The 26,826-nt window shown below is 34.4% G+C and overlaps 1 protein-coding gene across 1 annotated transcript; it reads left to right on the plus strand.

Annotated features, from left to right (window-relative positions):
• The first annotated feature begins 630 nt into the window (after window positions 1-630).
• On the plus strand, window positions 631-25,228 carry LOC106069317 (uncharacterized). The gene is made up of 9 exons (XM_056033598.1): window positions 631-730; window positions 6,001-6,072; window positions 8,231-8,530; window positions 10,032-10,121; window positions 11,123-11,226; window positions 16,181-16,361; window positions 17,012-17,317; window positions 20,038-20,577; window positions 21,672-25,228. The coding sequence occupies exons 2-9, from the start codon at window positions 6,009-6,011 to the stop codon at window positions 21,710-21,712; spliced, it is 1,626 nt and encodes a 541-aa protein (XP_055889573.1). The 5' UTR covers window positions 631-730; window positions 6,001-6,008; the 3' UTR covers window positions 21,713-25,228.
• The last annotated feature ends 1,598 nt before the right edge of the window (window positions 25,229-26,826 follow it).

Raw genomic sequence — 26,826 nt, forward strand, 5'->3', positions numbered from 1 at the left:
TCTAGATGAAGACAAAAAGTAAAGATCTATCATCTAGTACCGGTATTTGATATAGACTAGGTTTAGATTTGTGTGTTTGTGTGTGTGTGATAGAAAAAACTGAATATAAATAGACCTTCATCTATATAGACTAATGATTACATTTTAAATAGATCTATTTAGTAATTTTTGATTACGATTTAAATGAAATAAAGTTGAGATCTATAATATATGTGTATGTGTTTCGTGTACGTGTGAATGTTGTTCGAATTTTTCATCTATACTGTTATTGTACAGTAGGTACGCTGATGTTGTCAACTGTAGTCAAACTGAATTTCCATTTGATTGGATCAATAAAATTATCTTATCTTATATCTGAACCTATATTGATTGTTGTGCCATTAATGATTAACGGTTGGAGAAATGCAAAACACAAAGACAGATCCATAACATTTTATTAAGACATATTAATTCTTAAGCAAAGACAAAAAAAAGTTAGATCTAGAATTAGAAATAATCTACATTTGCTCTATAATTTGCACTAGATCTAGTAAATGTAGTATGGATTGTTGAAATAAAATATGTACATTTTCAAACGCAATCGAACTTTTTCAGAACTATATTTTATAGTTGGCAACAAAAGAAAACATTTTTTTTTGTTTGAGTGGTAGATCTAGATCAAAATAGAATATAGATATCTAATTTATCGATAACCAACCAAGCCAATCTGGCAGTCGACACACACTTCAGAGTGAGTAGATTCTACACTATTAGTCTAGTCACTAAACTACACACTACTGTGGGCACTGTGACTGTGGCAGTGTCTACAACTACACTTTACACTGACTACTACAATCTAATAATAAATAAATTAATAATACTCAATTTCAATAGTTAGTCATAGTGACAGTCTGAATAGTTATAGTTATAGTGAGTCAGTGACAATAGTCAATGAGACTCAATGAATCAAATCAAATCTTACTCTGGAATAAATGTAACCTGACACAACTACACCAAGCTGCACTAAACTTTCAACAAACATTCTTATTAGAAAAAGACATTAACCAACCAGTCGATGACCTCTGGAATTTCATTAAAAACCATCTTAAAAGCATTATAGAAAATCATATACCAACTAAATACACATCAAACAAAATAAATAAATGCTGGTTTAATAATAGACTAAAGAAGCTTTGTAAACAGAAGGTAAACCTATATAAAAAATTTAAAGAAACTAATGCAGAAAGAGTTTACAAAAAGTATATAAAAATTAAACACTTAACCCAAAAAGTAAGCAGACAGCTGCAGAGTGAATACATAAACAATGTAATATCTAAAGATAACAACAAAAACCTATGGTCATACATTAAGTCTAAGAAAATGGAAACAACAGGCATAGCGCCATTAAAAGATGAACATAACATAATACATAATGATAATGAAACTAAAGCAAACATCCCAAACAAATACTTTGCATCAGCATTCTCAGCCCCAGGAGACAAAGACATATTACTGAATTTGAACCAAGGAAACAACATAGAAGATATAGTAGTACAAGAAAATGGAATTCAAAAACTATTAGCCAACACCAAACCAAATAAAGCTTCTGGACCTGATGGTATTCCAGCTAGATTACTCAAAGAACTAAGCAATGAGCTAGCCCCAGTGTTCAAAATACTCTTTTTTCAGGCTTCACTTAACCAGGGCAGAGTACCAAAGGACTGGAAAGAAGCTAATGTCACCCCCCTATTTAAAAAAGGAGAAAAATCTGACCCAGGAAACTACAGACCAGTATCACTTACCAGCATCACATGTAAAATCCTAGAACACATAATATGTAGCAACATCATAAACCACTTAGACAAACATAATGTCCTCACACCATACCAACATGGCTTTAGGAAATATAGATCATGTGAAACACAACTAATAGGACTAATTGATGATTTTTCAAAAGGTTTAGATAATAGTGAACAAATAGATGCTATCTTACTAGATTTTTCTAAGGCTTTTGACAAAGTTCACCACCATAGTTTGCTTAAAAAATTAAAATATTTCGGCATTAATGGTCCACTGCATCAGTGGATTAAAGATTTTCTGATAGGGAGAGAACAAACTGTAATAATAAATGGCTCTAAATCAACACTGATAACAGTAAACTCAGGTGTACCTCAAGGAACAGTTTTGGGTCCACTACTATTTTTAATTTACATAAATGATTTACCAAATTGCATTAGTTCAGGAACAAAAGTCAGATTATTTGCAGACGATTGCATAATATATAGAACAATAAAAACAACACAAGACAAAGATATTTTACAAAGAGAACTAGATGAATTACAGAAATGGGAATCAAATTGGAGCATGTCTTTCCACCCAGAAAAATGTCAGTTGTTAAGAGTAACAAAAAAACTAAAACAAATTAATTCCACTTATCTTATTCATGGCAAACCAGTAACACAGACTAAAAACGCAAAATACCTAGGTGTTATAATAAATGAAAAACTATCATGGAATCCACATATTGATGAAACTACAAAAAAATCAAACAAAGCATTAGGATTTATTAAAAGAAATTTCTATAAATCAAATAAGAACATAAAACTAAAATGTTATTTAACCTTGGTTAGGCCAATAATAGAATATGCATCCTCCGTTTGGGACCCCTCAACTCAAGAAAACATTAAGAAACTGGAACAGACACAAAATAGAGCAGTGAGATTCATAACAAACGAATATTCACATTTGACTAGAGTAACACCTTTAGTAAAATCACTAAATTTAGAAAGCCTTCAGGACAGAAGGCTCAAAAGTAAAGTAGCGATCATACATAAAACACTGAACCATAATCTTCAAATACAAAAACAGAATTTAATAAAATACTCTGAAAGACACAAAGATAAAGGCACATTCCTCGTCCCATATGCTAGGACAAATTTGTACAAATACTCCTTCTTCCCTAGTGCTATTAGAGCATGGAATGGGTTGCCTGAGCTAGCCAGGAAAACCAGTGACTTGGCAGAATTTAAGTCATTGGTTAATATGCATGACTAAATGCATGACGCGTAGGACGTAATCATCTTCTTTTTTGAAGTAACGTCTGTATTATATAAGATAAGATAAGATACTTAATAGTACCGTATAGTTTGTTGGATTAGCCTTAGGCCTTAGGTAGGATCTAGATCTAGTCTAGATTAGTCTAGAATTTAGAATATATTCTAGATAGATTTATAGTTCTACTAGATTTATCTGTTATATATACTCATATAGTCAATATAGACTAGTCTAGAGCAGTGCCATTAGAGTCAATTAGACTCACTAGTCACTATAATAGTTGTCTATAATAATACTAATACTGTATAGATTCTATATCTATTTGTTTTATATTGTCAATCTCTGTGATAATTTTCGCATTGGCGGGCACTAAACTACACACTACTGTGGGCACTGTGACTGTGGCAGTGTCTACCCACGCTGGCCACAGCTGACACAATTTTTAGCCCTCAAATTATGTCCCTTTATTTTGATCTCTTTCATTCTTCAATTGAATGAACCGTGTAGGCTACCATTAATGGCATTATTATGATTATGAAATATGCACTAGCACTTCTTAGACTCAAAACAATATATGAAACAATGTGATACAATTTTGTAAAAAAAGATATACTGAAGAATGTCATCCTGATCCATTGGCCTAATTAATAAAAGAGATAGGCTACTACTGAAAAATGTCATCCATTGGCCTAATTGGAAAAAAGAGATACTGAAGAATGTCATCCATTGGCCTAATTGGAAAAAAGAGATACTGAAGAATGTCATCCATTGGCCTAATTGGAAAAAAGAGATACTGAAGAATGTCTTACCATAAACAGAGGGAAGAGCAAGGTGTTCAAGATAAAGGCATCCAACAATACACCCATTACAGTCCAAGGTGAGGCACTGAAAGAGGTGGAAAGCTTCACCTATCTCGGCAGTATCATAGACCACCACGGAGGAACAGATGCAGATGTCAGAACCCGCATTGGTGAAGCTCGAACAGCCTTCCATCAGCTGAAGAAGACCTGGGGATCTAAGGAAATAAGCACCACCACCAAGATTAGGCTCTTTAAACCATTGTTAAGCCGATACTACTTTATGGAGTAGAGACCTGGAGAACCACGATCATCACCATGAAAAAAATCCAGGTATTCATCAATACCTGCCTGAGGAAGATTCTTATGATCCGCTGGCCAGACAAGATCTTGAATTAGGAACTGTGGCAAAGAACAAAACAGCAGCCCATTGAAGTAGATATCCTTCAGAGACGCTGGAGATGGATAGGACACACCCTTTGCAAGCCTGCATCCGACATAACAAAGCAAGCCCTAACCTGGAACACCAGAGGAAAGAGGAAGAGAGGATGGCCCAGGAATACATCGTGCAGTGATCTGGAAGCAGATGGGCAAGATGTGGGGACAGTTGGAGAGACTTGCCCAGAACCAAGATGCCTGGAGAAAGCTGGTTGGTGGCCTATGCTCCAGAAGGGACCACAGGCAGAGATGAGATGAGATACTGAAGAATGTCATCCATTGGCCTAATTGAAAAAAAAGAGATACTGAAGAATGTCATCCATTGGCCTAATTGAAAAAAGTTACTGAAGAATGTCATCCATTGGCCTAATTGAAAAAAAAAGAGATACTGAACAATGTCATCCATTGGCCTAATTGAAAAAAAAGAGATACTGAACAATGTCATCCATTGGCCTAATTGAAAAAAAAAGAGATATTGAAGAATGTCATCCATTGGCCTAATTGAAAAAAAAGAGATACTGAAGAAAGTCATCCATTGGCCTAATTGAAAAAAAAGAGATACTGAACAATGTCATCCATTGGCCTAATTGAAAAAAAAGAGATACTGAACAATGTCATCCATTGGCCTAATTGAAAAAAAAAGAGATACTGAAGAATGTCATCCATTTGCCTATTTGAAAAAAAAAGAGATACTGAAGAATGTCATCCATTGGCCTAATTGAAAAAAAAGAGATACTGAACAATGTCATCCATTGGCCTAATAGAAAAAAAAGAGATACTGAAGAATGTCATCCATTGGCCTAATTGAAAAAAAAAGATACTGAAGAAAGTCATCCATTGGCCTAATTGAAAAAAAAGAGATACTGAACAATGTCATCCATTAGCCTATAATTTATGGGAATAGGGTGGGGAGCATGTATTTATCATGGTCTCAGGTAGAAATCTGACCTATCATATTTTTTTTTGTTTTGCGTGTTTCGGGTGTTCCTTCAGAATTGAAGATAGTTACATCCTACTCCTAACCTCTCTCGGGACAGTGTGCCGGTTCTAACCCAGGACTGTCCAGAGGAAAGTCCTGAGAACATAAGTCTATGCAGCCATCCACTGATCACAACATCCATTCATTAAAATACTAAAAATTATTTATACTTTTTTTCGGGGGGGGGGGGGGGGAGGAAGGGAATGTATTTTATAGAATCAAAGTATAGGTTAGTCAATTTTGAATTTAGGGATCTAGTGGGCACCTCTGAGTCCACACAGCTCTAATGGGTACCTGACACTAGTTGTGGAAAAATAAAGGCGGTTGGTTGTTGTGCTGGCCACATGATACTCTTGTTAACTGTGGGCCACAGAAACAGATGACCTTTTCTTCATCTTCCCTATAGATCACAAGGTCTGAAAGGGGAACTTTACTTTTTTTTTTTTCTTTATTTGAAAACTAAATGTCTAATATAAAAAGTTTTGTGTTTTATAAATTATTGTCAGACCTTCTTGTCCCAAAACGGTTGGTGGCTTGCAGGGATGGAACCTTGATCATCAAGACAATACTTCAGAGCGCATACTACATGGCCCCGGCAACGCAGTTAATGTAGAGTTGGATATTAACCAAAATATGATTGTAGTAATTCAGTATTTTAGTACTAAATTCTACATTGCTTGAAATAGGTTGAAGGGTTGAAATTAAAGTCATATCTATGTTTTACTGCAATGAGCATTGTTCTTTCTTTGACAGGTGAAACCATGACACAAAAGTGTGCCTTGTTTTTGTTTGTAATTTTGGTTTACCAAGTTGGCATAATATTTAGTAAGTATTCAATATATATTATAGTAGATTGGTTCATACATAAAATCAAACAAATCAGCATATTCAATGTTGTATTATAATTATTATGATAAAAGTACAGGATCCACTTTTATTTGAATTTTAACTTTTTGGTTTCATCCATTTTTTTGAAAGTGTAATTCATTTACATAAAATTTAGCACGAGCTTAAGAAAAAACTAATTTTACAATATTACATTGTGTTCTGTGAGGCTAAGTGGGAAGCATAGTCAAGAGGTTAAGTTCACTTGAACTTTGCTTGGCTACCTAGGAAGAGAGCTTGAGGTTCGACACCCGACTCAAGCATCGTTGTGTTTACTGAGTGCCTAATGGCAGCACCGAAAACCTTCTCACAAATACCCCCTCCCTACTTGTCCACAATGAGTTTGGACCATAGCGCTCTGAGCATGCTATAAGCATGAAAGTAGTGCTATATAAAAGCTATAAATTATTTATTTAAGTGGTAAAGAGCTTGGCCTTTGAACTGAGATTTCCGGATTCTAATCCTGGTGAAGATTGGGATTTTAAATTTTGAGATAATTAAGTTGCCCAAGTCCACCCAGCTTTACTGGGTACCTGACATTATTTGGGGAAAAGTAAAGGCATTTGGTTATTGTGCTTACACATGACACTCTTATTAACAATGGGCCACAGAAACATACGACCTTTACATCATCTGCCCCATAGATTGCAAGGTCTGAAAAGGTAACTTTTTTTTTTTTTTAATCATGGCCTCCTCTAATGAAGTTCAAAGCTCATTAAATAACCTTTAAAAAAATGTGCTATGGATATTTGAGAACTTTGGTTTAAAAGATGACTTTGTAAGCTATTTAAAAACATTAGTTTAAAAGATGACTTTGTAAGCTATTTGAAAACATTAGTTTAAAAGATGACTTTGTAAGCTATTTGAAAACTTTGGTTTAAAGATAACCTTGTAAGCTATTTGAAAACGTTAGTTTAAAAGATGACTTTGTAAGCTATTTGAAAACTTTGGTTTAAAAGATGACTTTGTAAGCTATTTGAAAACTTTGGTTTAAAAGATGACTTTGTAAGCTATTTGAAAACTTTGGTTTGAAAGATGACTTTGTAAGCTATTTGAAAAATTTTGGTTTGAAAGATGACTTTGTAAGCTATTTGAAAAATTTTGGTTTGAAAGATGACTTTGTAAGCTATTTGAAAAATTTTGGTTTGAAAGATGACTTTGTAAGCTATTTGAAAACTTTGGTTTGAAAGATGACTTTGTAAGCTATTTGAAAACTTTGGTTTGAAAGATGACTTTGTAAGCTATTTGAAAAATTTTGGTTTGAAAGATGACTTTGTAAGCTATTTGAAAACTTTGGTTTGAAAGATGACTTTGTAAGCTATTTGAAAACTTTGGTTTGAAAGATGACTTTGTAAGCTATTTGAAAAATTTTGGTTTGAAAGATGACTTCGTAAGCTATTTGAAAAATTTTGGTTTGAAAGATGACTTTGTAAGCTATTTGAAAAATTTTAGTTTGAAAGATGACTTTGTAAGCTATTTGAAAGAGGAAAGGAGAAAAAAATGTCACCACTCACTCAGTGAAATGAAGTCAACGTTTGAATAATATAGCATTTTTTATAAGTGCTTTAAAAAAAAATTGTTTATTACAAGTTTTAAACATTCCCTAGAAATATGTCGGACATGATTATGTACTTGGTCAAGAGGCCAAAATAGAGCAAATGAAATATAAAAAAAAAAATCAATTCCAGAGAAAGTTCAAGCTAAAACCTTGAGCAGTCCAAACATGTAAACCAATAGGACTTGTCAGCACAAACAAAATCTTCTTTAGAAAAGTTTGAATATCGCTGTTATTTCTAGTAAGGGATTTAAAAAACTAGACGAGGAAGATGGGCCTGCATCTCCAAAGCAGTCATTTCAATCTCTCAGGTCAGTCAGTTTCAGTTCAAAGCAGTCATTTCAAACTCTCAGGTCAGTCAGTTTCAATTCAAAGCAGTCGTTTCAATCTCTCAGGTCAGTCTGTTTCAGTTCAAAGAGTCATTTTCTCAATTTATCATGTTTTCAGGAATACATCATGAACTAGCTGCCATTCTCATTAGGGTTAATCTAAAGAATAAGAATAGCTGAATTTTATACACACATTTTTTTTCTCCTTTTTCAGATGGAAGTTCTGTTTTAGCACAGCCTCAAAAGCAATATGTCCAGTTTTTAGTTGACAGTCCCTACTCTGTTGCATCTGACCCTGTCGGTCATAGTATAAGCCTTAATTGTAATGTGTACGGAGAGTTAAAATACTTATGGGGTCTGAACACTGAGATATCAAAAATGGACGACTATGGTGATAAAGTGGTTCTCTTTGAAGATAAGAAATCCTACTTCCCATTAGCCTACCAATTAGACTTCTATGAGTTTTATGATTTTTCACCAACTAAACTGCAAATTAGATCCACTATACTTTCAGGTAAGTTTATTTTCCCCCCAGATTTTAACCTTCATAATATTATTTATTTTTTCTTCTACCCCCTTGGTAATTTTTGTGTTCCTTTGTGCTTCTCGGTTGCTCCGATCATTTTGTAGGCTATAGTATACTTTTAAAATGTTCATGCAGAAAAGCATATAACATTATTTTTTAATGGTGGGCCCTCTAGTTAGCAAAGAGCTCTACTATAAAAAAAATGTTCTTTGTATTTTATTTTCATTATCGGAGAGTTCCCAACAGGAAGATGAACATTTTAATATTAACTAAATTTAAAAAAAAACATTTTAGCTTGTCTGTTCTCACTGTTAGAAGCAGGTGAAAATGGATGGCTGCCTTGACATGGTTTAAGTGCACTGGATTGCCGGCTGCCATTTTCTGCTATCCTCCTGGATGTTTGGGTTATGATTTAATTATCTTTAATTCAGAAGGAACATCCGAAACATGTACAAATAAAACAAATTAATTATTTAAATTAAAACCATTAACTGCTTTCTTTAATTATGTATTTATTTTTTATTTCACAGTTTGTTATAATTCAATAAATAAAGCAATAAACAATTGTCTACAGCAGTGTTTCCCAAACTTTTGACTAAAGTGTACCCTTTTATAATTTTTGTAACACTGAGTACGCCTTGCCTTGCATCTATGAGAAGAATGAACATAATAAATAGGTATTTAAAAAAAGATCAGCATAGTTAATGAGGTGCAACACGTACCCCCTCTTTAGGAAACACTGGTCTACAGAATAAGTCAGAAACCTGAATGAAAATATGCTCTCACGATGACATAAAACATAAAATTCCAATATTGTTGTTCCATATCGTTGACCTCTTGCCTAGTTTTGCTGTTTTTTGGTAGACCCCGTGCTTAACTAATTTTACAATTCTGAATTTGATCTTTCACGTCTTGGAAGTATTTGAAATGTTTATCTAATTAAGGATGTTGACATCATCTCAAAGGATCTTTAGCTTAGAAAGTTACATAGATTTCATTACATAGTATGGCAGAATGAGACATACAAACAGTGAACCTGTTTGTCAGTAAAGCTAGAACGTCATGTCAAGACCAATATATGGTTCTCTTTGCACTTCTGAAATGCTCCATGCCCCGATGGATCTTCACTTGGCTGAGGACAACTCTTGTACCATCTCAGTCCTCAAATCCCAGACAAAAAGAAGTGGAAAATGCTTGAGGAACAAGAAAAAAGTCATCAAGAAAAATATTATAATAAAATAGTGAGACACACCAAGCGGTCAAAGATTCAGCATGGAGTTTGGATGCAAAAGAAAGCTGTGCTTTGAAAGAGCTGAAATAGAATGTGTTTTATGCAAGCTAGGAACTGTGTCATAAGGCAAACATTTACAATGCAAAGAAATATAAATTGAATAGGTTTTTGCTGATATTCTTTTAATGTTTAATATTACTTTGGAATACGCTTTTATGTCCTAGGAGCTAATGTAATATCACATTACTTTCCCTCCAGTTGGTACATCGGATGATATGGATTTTATTTGTCAGGCTAAGGATTTTAATGGAGTTGTCATTGAAGATACAGTGAAATTTGTGGTGTACAGTAAGTATGCAAAATTATGTGTATTAAGAAAATAATTGGGCAATATAATTGAACAAAAATGTATGAATGAAATATTTATAACTTGCTGTGACTAGAAACAAGTATTTGTGAAAAGTTAATGTTTTTTAAAAGAAAAGAAATTCTTTAATTCATTTGTTGCCAAAGTCTTGTTCTCTTTTTTAATATACACCCTTTTTTTAACAGTTTCTTACCCTGAACTTTTATGTTCACTACTACCGCTACCTGGAGGCGCAGTGGCTGAGCGGTAAAACTCTTGGGTTCTGAACAGGGTCCGGGTTCGAATCCTGGTGAAGACTGGGATTTTTAATTGCAGGATCTTTGGACGCCTCTGAGTTCACCCAGCTCTGATGAGTACCTGACATTAGTTGGGGGGTTAGTAAGGGTGGTTGGCAGTTGTGCTGGCCACATGACACCCTTGTTAACCGTGAGCTACAGAAACAGATGGCCTTTAAATCATCTGCCCTAAAGATCTAAAGGTCTTTTTTTTTTTAAATGAAACTTTTTCTCTTCTTGTTAAAGTTAAACATTCTAACCTATATAAATTCAAAGTTAACTTATTAGATGACTGTTTCAAGAATGTGGAAAAGTGAAGGTTTTATTTTCAATAATATAGCTCACACAGCAGTACAGTGCACCTATTAGTCCTACAGCAGGATAATGTGTTGGGAGGCTTGCAAGAGTTTTTTTTTAAACTTTCCTATTTGAAGATCTCATCATGTCTTATTTAGAACAAGAATTAGAGCATGTTGACTTTTTTTTTTTTAGTGAAAACCAAATGTTTATCCCTTTTAAAATTATTTTTGAAACAATTTTTTCAAACAAACAGGGCCATATCTCTAATGTATAATCCCCCTTTTAAGAATTTTAAAATTCAGAGTTACCCCTCTTTGCTGACAGTTTTTTTTTATTCAAGTTGGAAATAGGAGCGACTGGGTTAATGTGAATAACTTTATTATTAAACTTCATTTCTTTGTTTGCAGAAAGTCCAAGTGATATATTCTGTATTAAAAAGAATATTTTGAATGACATTGAAGTCACATGTCAAGCGTCTGTCTATCCCCAAGGCCTGTGCAATGTGCAAGGGGTAAGCTCAACATTTTCTTTGTCTTTCATAAACATTGAACTTCTTGTTTTAGTTGGTGGCCAAGTGTGTTATTTCTTATTGTACCTCAATAAGGTCAACATTTAAATTAAATCTTTATGTGGCCCTTCTCTTTACAGAGTATACTCAGGGGTAACATGCGGAGACGTTTGTTAGAGGTTCATAATTTGTAATCTGTGGGGGGCAGACGTAAAACGAATCTATTTCTAAGGCTGGTGGCTAACAGCCTTTACTTATTATGTTTATCAGACTCAACTTTACTTATCCCTTAGTTTCTTGGACTGTCGGGGGCACCACACAAGATCTGTTAACCGTCTTGCTTCATTCCTCTCTGTCTTTGGCCTTGGATAAAGTGAAAGTACAGTTCCCCTTTCTGACCTTGCGGTCTACAGGGCAGATGATGTGAAGGTCATCTGTTTCTGTGGCCTACAGCTAACGAGGGTGTCACGTGGCCAGCACAACGACCAACCGCCTTTGCTTTTCCCTAACTAATGTCAGGTACCCATTAGAGCTGGGTGGACTCGTGTGCCGAAGATCCCCAAATAAAAATCGATGGAAAGAATCTCTTTCAACGTCAGTCCTGTCCGTTCTTTTATGATGTCTTCCCATTGCTTTCTTGCCCGCCACTTCTCACACGCAGGGGGCGCCTTAAAAAAACAACCCCTGACGTTCTAAATTCTTCACCAGAATTCAAATTTGAGACCCCTCAATTCAAAAGCCGAGAATTGTACCACTCGGCCATCATGCTTTATTACCCAGATAATACTACTGCGTATGAAACAATCACTGATATTGATTGTTTAGTTTGTTTTCCAAGTTTTATTGCTTTTACTTCAAAGCTTTATATTTTTTTTGTGCCAATCTAGTTGGTTATAAAGTGAACCAGCGAGGGAAGATAACTAACATTATTATTAAAACAGCAATAGAATGGGGGTCCATGTCCTCTGTCTGGCAGGCATAGGCAAATAATGTAACAATATCTGGAATTCCTTCTGTTGATTATTACTATTGTTACGTTCTCTCCTAATCAGGCCTTCTGTAAACACTGCTAAACACAACACAGCCGATCTAACACAAGAATTTGACAACAAGAGTTTCAAGTAACAATGTGGCAGTTTAATGACAAATACATCAAAAGCCAATACAACACAATTAGCTACATCAAATTTGAATGCTTTAACACAGTGATGCCCAACGTTATACGGCCTGCGGGCCATTTTAATTTCCGACACTCGTGTCGCGGGCCACATTAACAAAAAGATACACAAACATGAAATAGAGAATAGTTGCGATAGACCTTGCAGTCTATAGGGCAGATGATGTTATGGTCATCTATTTGTTTCTTTGACCCATGGTTAACCAGGGTTTCATGTAGCCAGCACACGACCAACTGCCTTTACTTTCCCCAACTAATGTACAGCACCCATTAGAATTGGGGGGACTCAGAGGCGCCAAAAGATCCCGAAATTAAAATCGAAATTAAAATCAAATTCTTCGCCAGGATTCTTACTGGGAACTCGGTTCGGAAGCCAAGCGCCTTAACGCTCAGCCTCCGCGCCTAGAAATAAAGAATAAACCATTTTAAATTGTTTTATTCCTGTGGCTCCATTAAACTTACGTACACCTATAAGCTAATTACGTAACAGGGATTTCAGGTGTCTTATAACTAAAAAAGATTTTCTACTAAATTAAGTGCTTGTAAACATTGTGATCCTACCCAGCAATTGTTTTCGGAAGTGTGCAAGGTTTCTGTAGACAACAAGGCGTAGGAATCTATTGTCTGTTTTGCTCGAAATTTCTCAAGCAGGGAAGTCCAGCTTAGTAAGTTCCAGTTGGTGTCACTCTTCAGCAGCAATAGTAATAATTTCAAAATCTGCTGCTCTGTCCTTTAGTTTTAAATGGATATTTTCACCAACATCGTCCACTCATTTTGCTATTGTCATGCCACAAGGGCTGACAGCTTCAACTTTATTTTTCAGGTCGATTTTATTCTATCACAGGTAGCAAGAATTTTGTATGCTTCATTTCTATTCTTTAAATTTGAGCAACTTTGTAGCCTCCATGACAGCGGACTAGTTTTCTTGACTTCTTGTTAAATATTTTTGTCAATCGCTTACTTCTAGCAAACTTTTCTTAGCGGCTAAAACCAACAATGCCACCATATTTTTGTAATGGTTTGTTTTAGAAAGACTATAGATTAGAATGAATTCCATCAAAGAATAGTTCCTAACATTGAGAAAAAAGATTTTTCAACCTTTTCTTTTTTATTTCAACATTTTGTGCCGACGTTTAGGCGGGCCGGTCGGAACCACGTCGCGGGCCGGATCTGGCCCGCGGGCCGTAGTTTGGGCATCACTGCTTTAACACAATAGAACTGCCTACTAAACACTACAAGTCTTTCTCTGTCTACTTCTAGACTCGTACAGCTACATTTTCAAGGACTCACTTTGTAGCACACTGTCCTTACTGCCTTGCGTCCTGGACTCAACTGTCCTTTCTAACACACTGTCTCTCGTCTGTAAAGGCTTTTTGGTCACATGGCCATAACATTGGTCATATTGCGTGCATTAGCAGTATTGTCCCTTGTTCAACAGCCCTTGACCTGTGTGATTGGCCTGAATCATGTGTGTCAGTAGGCTGCACACACATTAACCCTTTCAGTCCGCCACTAGGATTATAACACTATTATATTTTATCCTTCAATTGACTCCTTAACAGCTTCTGACTCAAACATAAAAACCACTCCTAAATAGCATAAAGATGACAGGTTCTTTTGTTTCTATGATCAAGGCTGTTTATAAGAGACCTGTTACTTTGATTCTTTTGCGTTTCTGGGCATAACGGTTACATTCTGCTGATATCTACATGTAGGGAATAAAAGGAAGACATAAATTATCCAAACAGAGAGGTTCTTCCTCACAAAGTAAAATCTGAGGAGAATGTCTTTCATGGAGTTTCACCTGTATAGTGAGTAAAAAGTAAAGTTTCCCTTTCAGACCTTGCGATCTATAGGGCAGATGATGTAAAGGTCATCTGTTTCCATACTTAAGGAGGGTTAACCTGTATATTCGTGTGAGTTGTAAACTTTGAATAGTCCTTTTATCTGAAATGCGTTATATAATTGGTATAGCAGTTTAACAGCATTGGTTTTTACTAAGATGTTTCATCAAAGAAGCACTGATACTAGTTTTTAAAGATTCAGGACTTCAGTGTTAGAACGACTGTGGTTCATCTCGAACACTTTTTCATGTGACTGTGCAACCCTATTTTGGAGAGACTTTCCAGTCCACATATATCGCAGGTTAAGGTGGCTTTCGCTTTGGTGGTAGAGGAGCTGGCCATTTTCTGTATGGCTTGCTTTTCTTCCAGAACTGAGGCCTATGTTTTTTTCACTGTTTGGTCACTGTCTCTCCATCTAGTTTGGTCTAGAGCTATGTTTTCCCAGTGGTCAATATCAATGTTCACTGTTTTGAGGACCCATTTTATTACATCCATGTAACTGAAATGGGGGCGATCAGTTTTTCTTGAGCCAGACGCAAGTTGCCCCCGTAGAGAATGACTTTTGGGATGCGATTGTCCTCCATCCAGTGAACATGTCTGAGCCAGCGCAGGCGGCGTTGTCTGAGGACTGTAAAGATGCAGGGCGGACCCGTTCGCGCAAGGATCTCAGTATTGCACACTCTCTCTTGCCTTGTGATTTTCAAGATCCTTCGGAGGCAGCGCAAGTGGAATGAGTTTGGATTAACCAACAACATAACTGTAAGGATATTAATGAGACTTCATAGAAACTTTGCACAACACAAGTTAAATTCAATTTATCAATAAACTAACTAGATTAAACTACACATTAGATCTCTTCTTTTCTTAACCAACAGACTTGGATTAGTGGTAGATTATGATATCCCCAATCTGACCATGATACCATTAAAATGAATAGTGTAATCTAATAGTAACCAATCTAAAACCAGAAAAAAAAAAGAATCTTACTCTGGAATAAATGTAACCTAACCCAATTACACCAAACTGCATTTAATTTTATGAATGGAATGAGTTGCCATAATCAGCCAGGAAAACCAATAAATTCGCTAATTTAAGTCACTGATAAACATGCATGACTAGATTGACACATGAATTGTATAGGACATAATTAAAAATTATCTTCTTTTTTGAAGTAACGTCTGTAATCTATAAGAGAAGAAGATAAGATAATTTGTTTTGTTATGTCCCCCTTGCTAAGGTTTTGCCCCTCATCTTTGTCCTCCTGTAGGTGTGATGGTGTCCGGCAACCCTACACTAGATGTCTATCTTGTGTTGAGCATTATTTTGTTTTTGTCAATCAAAATGTTGAAATAACCAAGGGATCTAACTCTTGTGTTTTACTCATTGCACACATAATCCATTCATAATCCATTCTATGTTAAAAAAATGTTTCTTAACTCTTTTTCTCCTAATTAACTATACCATCCTCGATTTGACCCCATTGAATTAAATTACTGTGTGGTTTTTTTCTTTCTTCTTCTTTGTCCTCATTTTTATGCTGGAGCGGTCAGATGACTAGACCAATGTATGAGAAGTGGTTACCAAAGCAGGGAGCTCTCCATATAGTTCTCTTTCTATTGGGGTGTTTTGTGTGGTTTTAAAAACTTGAATTAATGTTTTATAAAAAGGGCATGCATTCTCCTATAATTATATATCAAAAGTAACGATTTATTATATAAAAGAAAATGTTACTGAAGTTTAATCATAACAGGGTAGAATGTACGAATGTGAAAAATGAACAATCTGTCAGACTGTGGAAAATAATTATGGAGATAAACAGTTTATTTCATTGTACACCATACAATACCAAAACAATACCATTAGTTAATTTTCAGCCAAATGTTACTGTTACTGTTAGGATGCTACATCATATAACTTTACATTTTCATTTCATCAGAATCATCCAGAAAGTATAATCTCTAATGTAAAGTATGATAATTACCTGGAATCTAACGGAATCTACACCACCAGGTGCACTGTTCGAATTTCCCACTATGGAGAAAATTTTCATATAGTTATCTACCCTGACTTAAAGGAGGGAAAGAACTATACAGCACATTCAGAAGTCATAACAGCAGGTAATTTGTAAGCTATACTCTGGATATAGTTATGTCAAGTCAGAGCTTCGTTGAATCTTGGAGGGTGGGTGGAGGGTGGAACCTGGACACGGTTCTCAAAAAAACAGCTCTAAAGATTTTCTTAGAAATTTAATGGTTGATGTATATCGCTGAGAAAAGAATTACTAGCTCATAGGCCACACTGGGAAAATTCTAGTTTAACTGTTACATTTTTTTCAAAATAGGAAAAGAAATACATTTAAATTTGGCTAGAAGACTTTTGGAGATCCAACATCAGTTTTGAAATAACTTTCACACTCTTGAAAACATCAACTTGTAAGTCTAGATTTAAAGGCCTACTATTCTTTGGAATAGTATAAAGTGTAGTAGATCTATGCTTTCGCTTAACCATCATTCTGTCTCAGAGAGAGGAGGGGATGTTTCATTTTTTTTTTATACTAACATTCATTATTTATTTAGAGAAAAACTATTGCTCTAAAGGAGGTATTGTCTTTTGTTTTTTTTTAAAGTATTTTTAATGTTTTTCTTGTTTTTGACATTTCTGAAATAAATCTGTAGATCTGATATTACGTAAGAGAAAATTCAATGTGTTCTTTACTGTGTACTCATTAATGTTACTTTTTTTTTTTTCATTTACCTTTATTTTCAAGCACCCAGTGGGGTAAACCTTACCTTTACAGTCAACAAGTACAATGGAAATGTTGTTTTGAACTTACAGGAGCCAGTGGAGTTCAAGTGTAACGTAAAAGGCACTGGGGTCGTACCTTACGGCTTTCTTTATTTTTTTAAAGAAGACCTGATTGGCAACCGAATGAAACTGCTCAGCAAAAAGAACGCAGAGAATACGCTAGAATATAAGATAGATGGGGTTTCCTGTGACCATGAGGGCTATTACTACTGCCAGCTTGGATATGATTCTGACACTCAAGAGAAAATCAGTGTTACGGTGAAAACATGTGAGTCTCATACTAGCTGTTGTCATAGAAGCATCTTACTTATCAGATCAATCTTAAGTTACTCTGTCAGTCAAATATAAAGTCCTCTTTTGGACTTATTAGTGGTCCTTAAGGTAGATGTTGTTAGGTTGATTAGCTTCTAAGTTGTTTGTTAACTTAAGTTAAATGTGACCAACTCAATGACCAACTACATTTTCTTTCCACTTCTAAGTCCAGTTACCCATTTAGTGTTAAAAAATAAAGCTTATCTAAGGGGAAGAACCCTTCCACTTACAACTATATCTCTCAATAAAGTAGAAGTTATTTCCCTTATTTGATGCCAAGCAAAATAATTAATTACCAATAATTGATTGACTAATTAGTAATTTTTTTTTTATTGATTCATGTTTTGTTAGGTACAGTAAATAACTAAAAGTATCAGCTTGATCAGAGAATGTGTGTGGGAGAAATAGCATTAACAATTATTTTGGGGATTTAACCCTACAAATATAGTCAGTATGAGATTGGACCAAAAGCGCTCTGAGCATGCTATAAGCATGAAAGTAGCGCTATATAAAAGCTATAATAATATAATGATAATATCAGTCAATACTGAAGGATTAATTTCCCTTGTTGGTATCAAACAAAATAATAAGTTACCAGCTATTAATTGACTAATTGGTTAATTCTTTTTAATTTATTTGAGCCTAAGAAGTGTTTGTGCATAATCTATATTAAGGGGTTGCATGCTATTGGATTTAAAAATTGTTGTGTTTCTTGTTGTGTGTTGTGAACTGATCTGTTCTTGTGTGTCAAAATGTCTTGGTGTCCAGGTCAGCTTGTGTGTGTGTAATGTGTTATCGTGAACTGTTTTGTCATTCTTGTTCAATAAAGCCTAGAATCAGGACATGTCTTCCTGTAGTATTTTATCAGGTTACTACAAAAATAAAAGACAAATAGGGGTCATATAGAATTTGCAGACCACAAAAACGTGTTGTTTGGGGGGGGGGTGTAAAGCCAGGCTGTTTTATTGAAGGATGAAAAAGTGCTCTGGGCAAAATAAACCTATCCAAACTATTTCAACCATAGCACAGCATGGGTATCTGCTGGTAAAATTTATTTTCTTTGAGTTAAATGCTTTCCAACTCTGTTTAATCAAATAAGTGATCCAGTGATGAACAAGTTCAAATTAAATACAAATTAAATATAAACGATTTGTACAATAAGAATAATAACATGACTGAAGTATAATATTATCATTGAATAAATAGAGCACAGTATGATTAATAATTCTCCAGTCCATATTGTGGGGCTATCTGATTTCTTCCAATTTTCAGTTCAAGGTGCATTATGAAGTCATGAAGGTTTGATTCCATTGGAGTTGATGATTTTTTGTTTTTTTATGATGCGGCATGTAAGGGAAATTTAAATGACTCCCAGATTTTAAAAAATTGCTGGCAACAACTGCCCAAACAAATGTAAGGATGCAAAAAAACGCTATTTTGTTTGTAGAAAATGTTTCAGATGTTCTTTCAGAGTTGAAGATCATCATCATTATCATCAAACTCCATTTGAGTGAGGGTCTGAGAGGCTCAAATCCTCTCTTGCAAAAGCCCTGGACAGAAACCCTGCTGTCTTGGGTAGTGCATAAATGTCGCCATACAGGTCGAGAATTTATTTTGGGTTTCCCAGACCTGTCGAGACGGAGATCAGCAAGTCTGAGGCAGTCAAACAGAATATGAGGCACGGTTTCCTCTTCTTCCCCGCAGCAGGGGCACAGTGAATCAAAATTTGGCCATTGACTCGAGAAAATATGAGCCAACAGGACAATGTCCTGTCCTGCACTGTGCTATAATAGCTTTCTCAGGCCTGGACAGCCTCCACCACGGGGAAGTGCAGTCAGGGCGCCTCATGCACTCCCAGACTCCACTGGCTTTTTGGGACTTGTCCCAGCACTCAAACCACTTTTCCATTTCTGTTTTTTTGAATTATAGCCAGAGCTTGATGAAAGCTTACAGCCTGTTCAGTGGGTGGAATTTGCCCTCCCTGGTGGGCCAAAGAGTCTGCAATGGTGTTGCCAGTCACACCTTTGTGACTCGGTACCCACTGCATTATTACAGGGGGTGCCATAACATTGAAGATAATCTACATCGAAACCTCTCTCAGGATTACGGGGGATGGCAGCGGGCAGGATATGAACTCTCTCAGAACCATCGAGTCAGCCGAATGACAGTCCAGCGTGCATGCTGCACTACCAGGCAGCCTTGCAGTGACAGTTCAATGTTACTCTACCTAATTGAAAACAACTGCTATATTGGGACCTTCTTGAGAATTAATGAAAATAATAAAATAACATTAATAAAATAATGAAAATAATGAAATAAATTTATTTTAAAAAATTAATGAAAATCATAAAATAAAATAAAAATGTTACCGGGGAATGAAAATATTTTTGAAAAGTTAATAAATTTCTGAAAAAAAATTAATTAATTAATTAATTGATAATAAAGCAAAATTGATAAATAAATGAAAATATTAAAACAAAATTAATAAATTAATGAAAAAATAAAATAAAATTAATAAATTAAAGAAAATAATAAAATAAAATTAATAAATTAATGAAAATATTAAAATAAAATTAATAAATCAATGAAAATTGAGAAAATTGATATTTTTTTAGTTTAGCCTACTCTTTTTTTGCTGTTAACTTAATTTAAATATTTCTCTGCTTGATTGTTTAGGTTCAGCTATCAGTGATGAGAAAATGAGCATAATCGTTGTTTTAGCTACTGTTGGTGGATTGGCTTTCATCTCTGGCATTATTGGCATTATTGTCTTCATTGTTGGTTGCCCAAAACACCATAAGCAACAGATGCAGCCAATGGCAGGGAACAAGGAACTTGTTTTGACTGTCCCCACAGCTCCATCCCTAGAGGAACTGGAGACTAGTCCCCAGATAAACCTGCCAACGTACCCAGTAGTTTGTGTCAAAGGCAGCGTCCCTGATGAGATTCCACCACCACGTCCAGGTCTCATTGGCATTATTGTCAGCACTGTTTGTTGCCCAAAACACCACAAGCAACAGATGCAGTCAATGGCAGGGAACAAGGAACTCATTATGACTGTCCCCACAGCTCCACCCCTAGAGGAAATGGAGACTAGTTCCCAGCAAACGTACCCAGTAGTTTGTGGCAAAGGCAGCGTCCCTGAAGAGATTCCACCACCATATCCTGGTCTCGTTACAAAAAGCAGTCCTGAAACTGAAGAACATCAAGACCTAGGTAGGTAGTTGAAACAGAATTTCTTTTTTCTTCCCTCAATAAGAAACTTATTTAAATGGTATTTCTCTTCCTTCAAGGGAACTTTCAAACCAGTATTTTTCTTCATTTAAGGGAACTTATTAAAACAGTATTTCTTCTTCTCTTGACAGGCAACTCATTAAAACAGTATTTCTTCTTTCCTTCAAATATAAATTTCTTCTTTGTCATTCTTACAAATAGAGCACTAGTTTAAGATGCACCTTACAGCAGTTATTGCTATAATATTAAAATGCAAATGTTGACAGTTTTGTGATTTTTTCATATTTTTTGATAGTGAAAAGTATATTTGTCAGATACCCAAGATGTGTTGTCAAGTTTCAACTATTTAAATTCCCTATATAACATAAAATAAACTCATGTACATAAAATGTACTATGGAAAATCATTTAAGAAATATAAAAAAATTAAATTTGAAACATACAATAAATAAAGTTAGATGACTTACTTGGCCAAAAAAAAACATTCTAACAATATCCTATCTGGCATACATACAATAAATAAAGGTAAATGACTTGCTTGGCCAAAAAACATTCTAACACTATCCTATCTGGCATACATACAATAAATAAAGGTAGATGACTTGCTTGGCCAAAGGACAATTGTAACACTTTCCTATCTGGCATGCATAGAATAAATAAAGCTAGATGACTTACTTGACCAAACGACCATTCTAACACTATCCTATTGGGCATATTGTGAGGAAGACATGGGAAGCTAACATCAATCAACTTAAAGGCTTATCTTTTAAAGACATTTTGAGAGGCCCAAGGAAAAGTCTTTGCAGAAGACAAAATGAGAAAACTCAAATAGACCCCATGTGGACAAATCTTTATCTGCATAAGATGAGGTGAAAAATATTGGTGGCCTTGGGGTTTGAATGGTGTTGTTAATAGGCACTCATCCTTAATCTATGGAATGAAAAAAAAAATGCTGTTATCATTATTTAAAAAAAAAATCCAAACATTCTGAAATGAACTAAACAAAGAAGCATTTCTGAAATAAACTAATCCATGCAGTATGTTTAGCTCAATAACTCTATTGTTTGTATTGTACAGGTCCAGAGGTTGAAGTTCCACAACAATATACAATGAAATAGAATTTAGGACATCTTGACCTACATTCTTGTTCCTGCTAATGCCAGTCATGTTGCTGTTACAGAGTTTGCAGATTTTTTTCGGCTCTATGTCATGGTGTTCACATCTCAACTTTGTACATATTCTATACACATCCGGTGTTCACATCTCAACTTTGTACATATTTTATACACCACACTATGAAATGAAGTGTACACACTCACATGACTGCAGCACTATGAGATGATGTTTGCACTCACCACACACACACAACACCATGAGATGATATGTTCGCTTACCGCACTAAAAGATAATGTCTGCAGAGACCACACACAAAACTATGAGATTATGTGTAATCGCCACACACAACACCATGAGATTATATGTGCACTAAACCACACAAAACAATATGAAATGATGTGTATAGTATAGACGCCACACACAACATTTTGAGATGATATGTGCATCATTTCCAAGTCTATCAATGTAATTTTTAGATAACTTCTTTTAGTTCTTGAAATACTAGCTGTCTATGTCTAATCTACTAATGATTAGAGTATTTAATATACGGTTGTCATTGACATAATAATCACACAGTTGTTTCCAACCTTCATATGCTTGTCTACATAAGCATTTATGAATCCTTGTTTTCGACTGCTGTTTGATAATTCCCCAATCGGAACATGTTAAACACTTGAAGACGCTCTCAATGTAGATAGATGTGATCTTCAAAAACTCTGGAATATTCACATACCTTCTCACTTTTATTTTTGTGCCAAATTGTTTATTTATGAAACTCCCATTTTCATTTTCGTGAACAATATTTTTAAGAGATGCTGGATGTTTTAGTTGCTTGTCTTAATCTCTAGTCATTACACAATTTTTTAATTAACAATTTATATAATTTATACAAGAATTTATTGATGTATGCAATACATTTTGTAAAAATGTTTCAAACACGAAATTTTACTCTCAGTGTGGCAATAATTGTACTTATTTGTTTCTCATGTTGAATGTAACTTATAAATTAGTGTACAGGTTTAAGTCAATCTGCAATGTAATTTTTTTTTTACACAAAATGTATGAGACCTGGAATGGTTTATTATTTATAAATGTTTTTCAAAGAAGCATGGCTGCTTGTCTTGTGTGTTTTTGGTGTTGTAAAGCCACAATGTAAATAAAGACTTTCGCAAAAAATGCAGAACTTGTGAATGCTGTGTTCAACAATACACCTTTTTTTGTTTTAAACTTTATGCTTGAAGTTTATCCACGAATCTCATTTTTTTTTACAAAGCTTACATCAACTCACTCTGTCTGGTAAATTTCTTCCACACAATTATTCATTGACATAGACAAGGCATGAATCAGTATTAAAAAAAAAAAGTAACCAATTAGAGAATTAATTCCTTGTAGTTCATTATTTTGTTTAAAAGCTACAAGGGAAACTAATACTTCAGTATTCACAGATATGGCTAAATTTGTTGAGTTTAGTCCCTTAGATAACTGTTAACGCTATTTCTCCCACATTTTCTGAACAAGTTGATACTTTAAATAATTATTCATTGTTCCTAACAAAATATGAATGAATAAACAGAAATTCTCAATTAGTCAATTAATTATTGGTAATTATTATTTTGTTTGATATTGAATAAGTCAAATAACTTGCACATTATTGGAAGATATAGTTCTTCCCCTTGTTTTTTTTTAAGGATTTTTATATTTTGCTGTTTTTTTTTAATGTCTTTCATTTTTTACAAACATATAAAATGTTTAGCTACAAAATTTCTGCTTCAAGTTAGTCAAAGTTTATCCACTATTGACTTTGTGACCGTCCAGTAATGTCTTTCATTTTTTACAACTTTTGATAAGTTTTGCCATGTGTTTTTTCAGATATTGCTTTTGTTTTGATAATTAATATCTACAAATTTGTGTGCCATAAATAACACAGTTATTTTTAACCACCAGAGATTTGTTTACATTTACACTTGTTATCTACTGCTGTTGATAGTTCTGCAACCTGGACATGTTAAAGCACTCACAGAGGCTCTGAATGAAATTGATGTGGATTTAAAAAAACAATTGGAATTTTTTTTATCTTGTGCCTTTGCAATGTGCCTTAATATTATTTTTTTTGTGTGTGCAAATTTTTATTTTGCAACTCCTATTTGCATTTGAACAGTATTTTTAAGAGATGCTGGATATTTAAATGGGTTTTCTTTAACTCTAGTCTATACAAGATATTTAAATTTACAATATACATAATTTATACTAGAATTTATTGATGTGTTCGATAAGATAAGATAATTTTATTGATCCAATCAAATGGGAATTCAGTTTGACTACAGTTGACAACATCAGCGTAACTACTGTAACACTCTGACAGAAAATGGGAGAAAGGAGTTTTTACTTTCAGCTGTCGCCATCGAGAAGTAAATTATAGTCAAATTCATAAAGCGCTGGTTGTGAATGTGTATGTGTTTTGTGTGTGAATGTTGTTCGAATTTTTTCATCTTTACTGTTATTGTACAGTAAATTTTGTAAAATAAAAAAATAAAGAATTTTTTTTGCCACTGCGATGACAAGATTATTGCCATGTGTTTTTGTACTAGAGCGTTTTTTTTTTGTTTGTTTGTTAACTGTAAAAAATTTTTTACAAAGCTTACATCAGTTCACTCTGTCTGTCTGGTACAAATCTTGTACACGGCATTTCTCCCACTTCTCATTCTGGGATGAGGTTGATACTTTGCATGATAATTCTTTATCAAGGACAACAGATGAATCAATCATAAAGTTAACATAATAAATTATGTTTTATATTAAAAGGCATATAAATTTTGCAGTATTGATAGATATGGCAATAATTGTACAGTTCTTCCCCTTATGTAAGCTTTGTTTTGAAAACATTTTTATTGTGTGTGTGCAAAATCTAATTGATTTTTTTTGAGACTGCAACTAATCTTGTGTACATAAAAGCTCACAGAGAGGACTGGAACAAAGCCTGCTTTGTTTGTATCCAGTATATACAATTTAAAAAAAAATAATTTTGTGTACCGTAGTTAAGGATTGATATTTTTTAAAATACATAATAGAATTGTTAACTTCACAGTTGGTAATAGAGAGGAAGAATATCCAACAAAAAATAATGAAAAGAAAAAAAGATAAGTATGGTTCGTGACCTTCATTCATGACACCAATCACAGTAATATAATTAAGTGATTAAAGAACTTGTATGTATTTTGGTTACAAATGGAATAATTACATTTATATTGGTGCTTTAATCATATTTTCTGCTTTAATCTTGTATTATTATTAAACCACTTGTGATGAAATGAAAGCATGTAGAGTATTTATGTATAACTAACTTCATTCTTGAGATGAAAATATGTACAGGACAAGAAAAGTGAATTGATTTTTATAATTAATGTTTAAGCTCTATTTTCTTCACTAACATATTTGTAAGCAATAAACCAGTGGAAAAAAAACAAACTTCAAAAATTATTTTTTTATTTTTAATAAATATAAATGTAAATTTTTTAAAATTTTGATGTAGTCTTGATCATTTGTTTTAGCTCTAGTCTGTGCTGTATATATACTATCTATCTAAAAGTTTTAACTCTTGTCTGTGCTCTTTATAAACTATCTGTCTAAAAGTTTTAACTCTTGTCTCTGCTCTATATAAACTATCTATCTAAAAGTTTTAACTCTTGTCCCTGCTCTATATAAACTATCTATCTAAAAGTTTTAACTCTTGTCTCTGCTCTATATAAACTATCTATCTAAAAGTTTTAACTCTTGTCTCTGCTCTATATAAACTATCTGTCTAAAAGTTTTAACTCTTGTCTGTGCTCTTTATAAACTATCTATCTAAAAGTTTTAACTCTTGTCTCTGCTCTATATAAACTATCTGTCTAAAAGTTTTAACTCTTGTCTGTGCTCTTTATAAACTATCTATCTAAAAGTTTTAACTCATGTCTCTGCTCTATATAAACTAGGAGAAGGAAAACTCTGAATTCAAACCTCTGTTGCCTTGCAACTATACCCAATCATAGGAAAGGCTTTGGGAGTAGATCCTGAGATGATCCATAGTCGCTTCGTGACTGAAGGAGGCCATATGAACTATCAGTTTTAACTCTTGTCTGTGCTCTATATAAACTAAGTTTTAACTCTTATCTGTGCTCTATACCATCTAAGATTTAGCTTCATTTTCTATACTCAAAAAACAAAGATTTACTGCTGCAGGGTGACATATGCATGTTTTTCGTATTTTCATTTTCTATAGTATCGCTTTTAAGTTTATTAGCCTCTTTGTTCAGGCAAACAGTTTCATATGCAAGAAGTTACAAAATGAAACCTTTGACAGTTGACAGTTGCTTGTCTTACATCCAAATGATGTTAACACTCTCATTCATCCCTTTTGTTGCTATATTTCTGAAGTTATTTAAAGGTAAAGAAATGATCATGGCGTAAAAGTTTGCAACCTTAATAGAGAGAGTTTGTTTTTTTATCTTATTTTGTGTGCACCTTTATGACTAATGTCAACATCGGTGTACTGCTTGTCTGCCCAGACTTCTTGTCTTCCCAGACTTCTTTGTCTGCCCAGACTTCTTTGTCTGCCCAGACTTCTTGTCTTCCCAGACTTCTTTGTCTGCCCAAACTTCTTTGTCTGCCCAGACTTCTTTGTCTGCCCAGACTTCTTTGTCTGCCCAGACTTCTTTGTCTGCCCAGACTTCTTTGTCTGCCCAGACTTCTTTGTCTGCCCAGACTTCTTTGTCCAGACTTCTTTGTCTGCCCAGACTTCTTTGTCCAGACTTCTTTGTCCAGACTTCTTTGTCAGCCCAGACTTCTTTGTCTGCCCAGACTTCTTTGTCTGCCCAAACTTCTTTGTCTACCCAGACTTCTTTGTCTGCCCAGACTTCTTTGTCCAGACTTCTTTGTCTGCCCAGACTTCTTTGTCTGCCCAGACTTCTTTGTCTTGTTAATTGCTAGGGCATTGTAGAGATAGAGGGGCTCTGGTTCTCAGCATTTGGTCTAAGTACTTCCTGTGCCGTTTACACAACATAAAAAAAAAAAAAGATGTAAGTGGTAGTGCCTGAACTTTCTGTGACTATGACCAGCACAAAAAAATGTCACTAAAGAA

The sequence above is a fragment of the Biomphalaria glabrata genome, chromosome 6 (assembly GCF_947242115.1).
Source record: "Biomphalaria glabrata chromosome 6, xgBioGlab47.1, whole genome shotgun sequence".
NCBI classification, from domain to species: Eukaryota; Metazoa; Mollusca; class Gastropoda; family Planorbidae; genus Biomphalaria; species Biomphalaria glabrata.

Bases quoted from the DNA above. Each gene is read 5' to 3' on its own strand.
- LOC106069317 (XM_056033598.1), top strand. From the start codon at position 6,009: ATGACACAAAAGTGTGCCTTGTTTTTGTTTGTAATTTTGGTTTACCAA. The intron at 6,073-8,230 runs GTAAGTATTCAA...CTCCTTTTTCAG, and splicing joins CCAAGTTGGCATAATATTTA to ATGGAAGTTCTGTTTTAGCA. The intron at 17,318-20,037 runs GTGAGTCTCATA...TTGATTGTTTAG, and splicing joins CAGTGTTACGGTGAAAACAT to GTTCAGCTATCAGTGATGAG.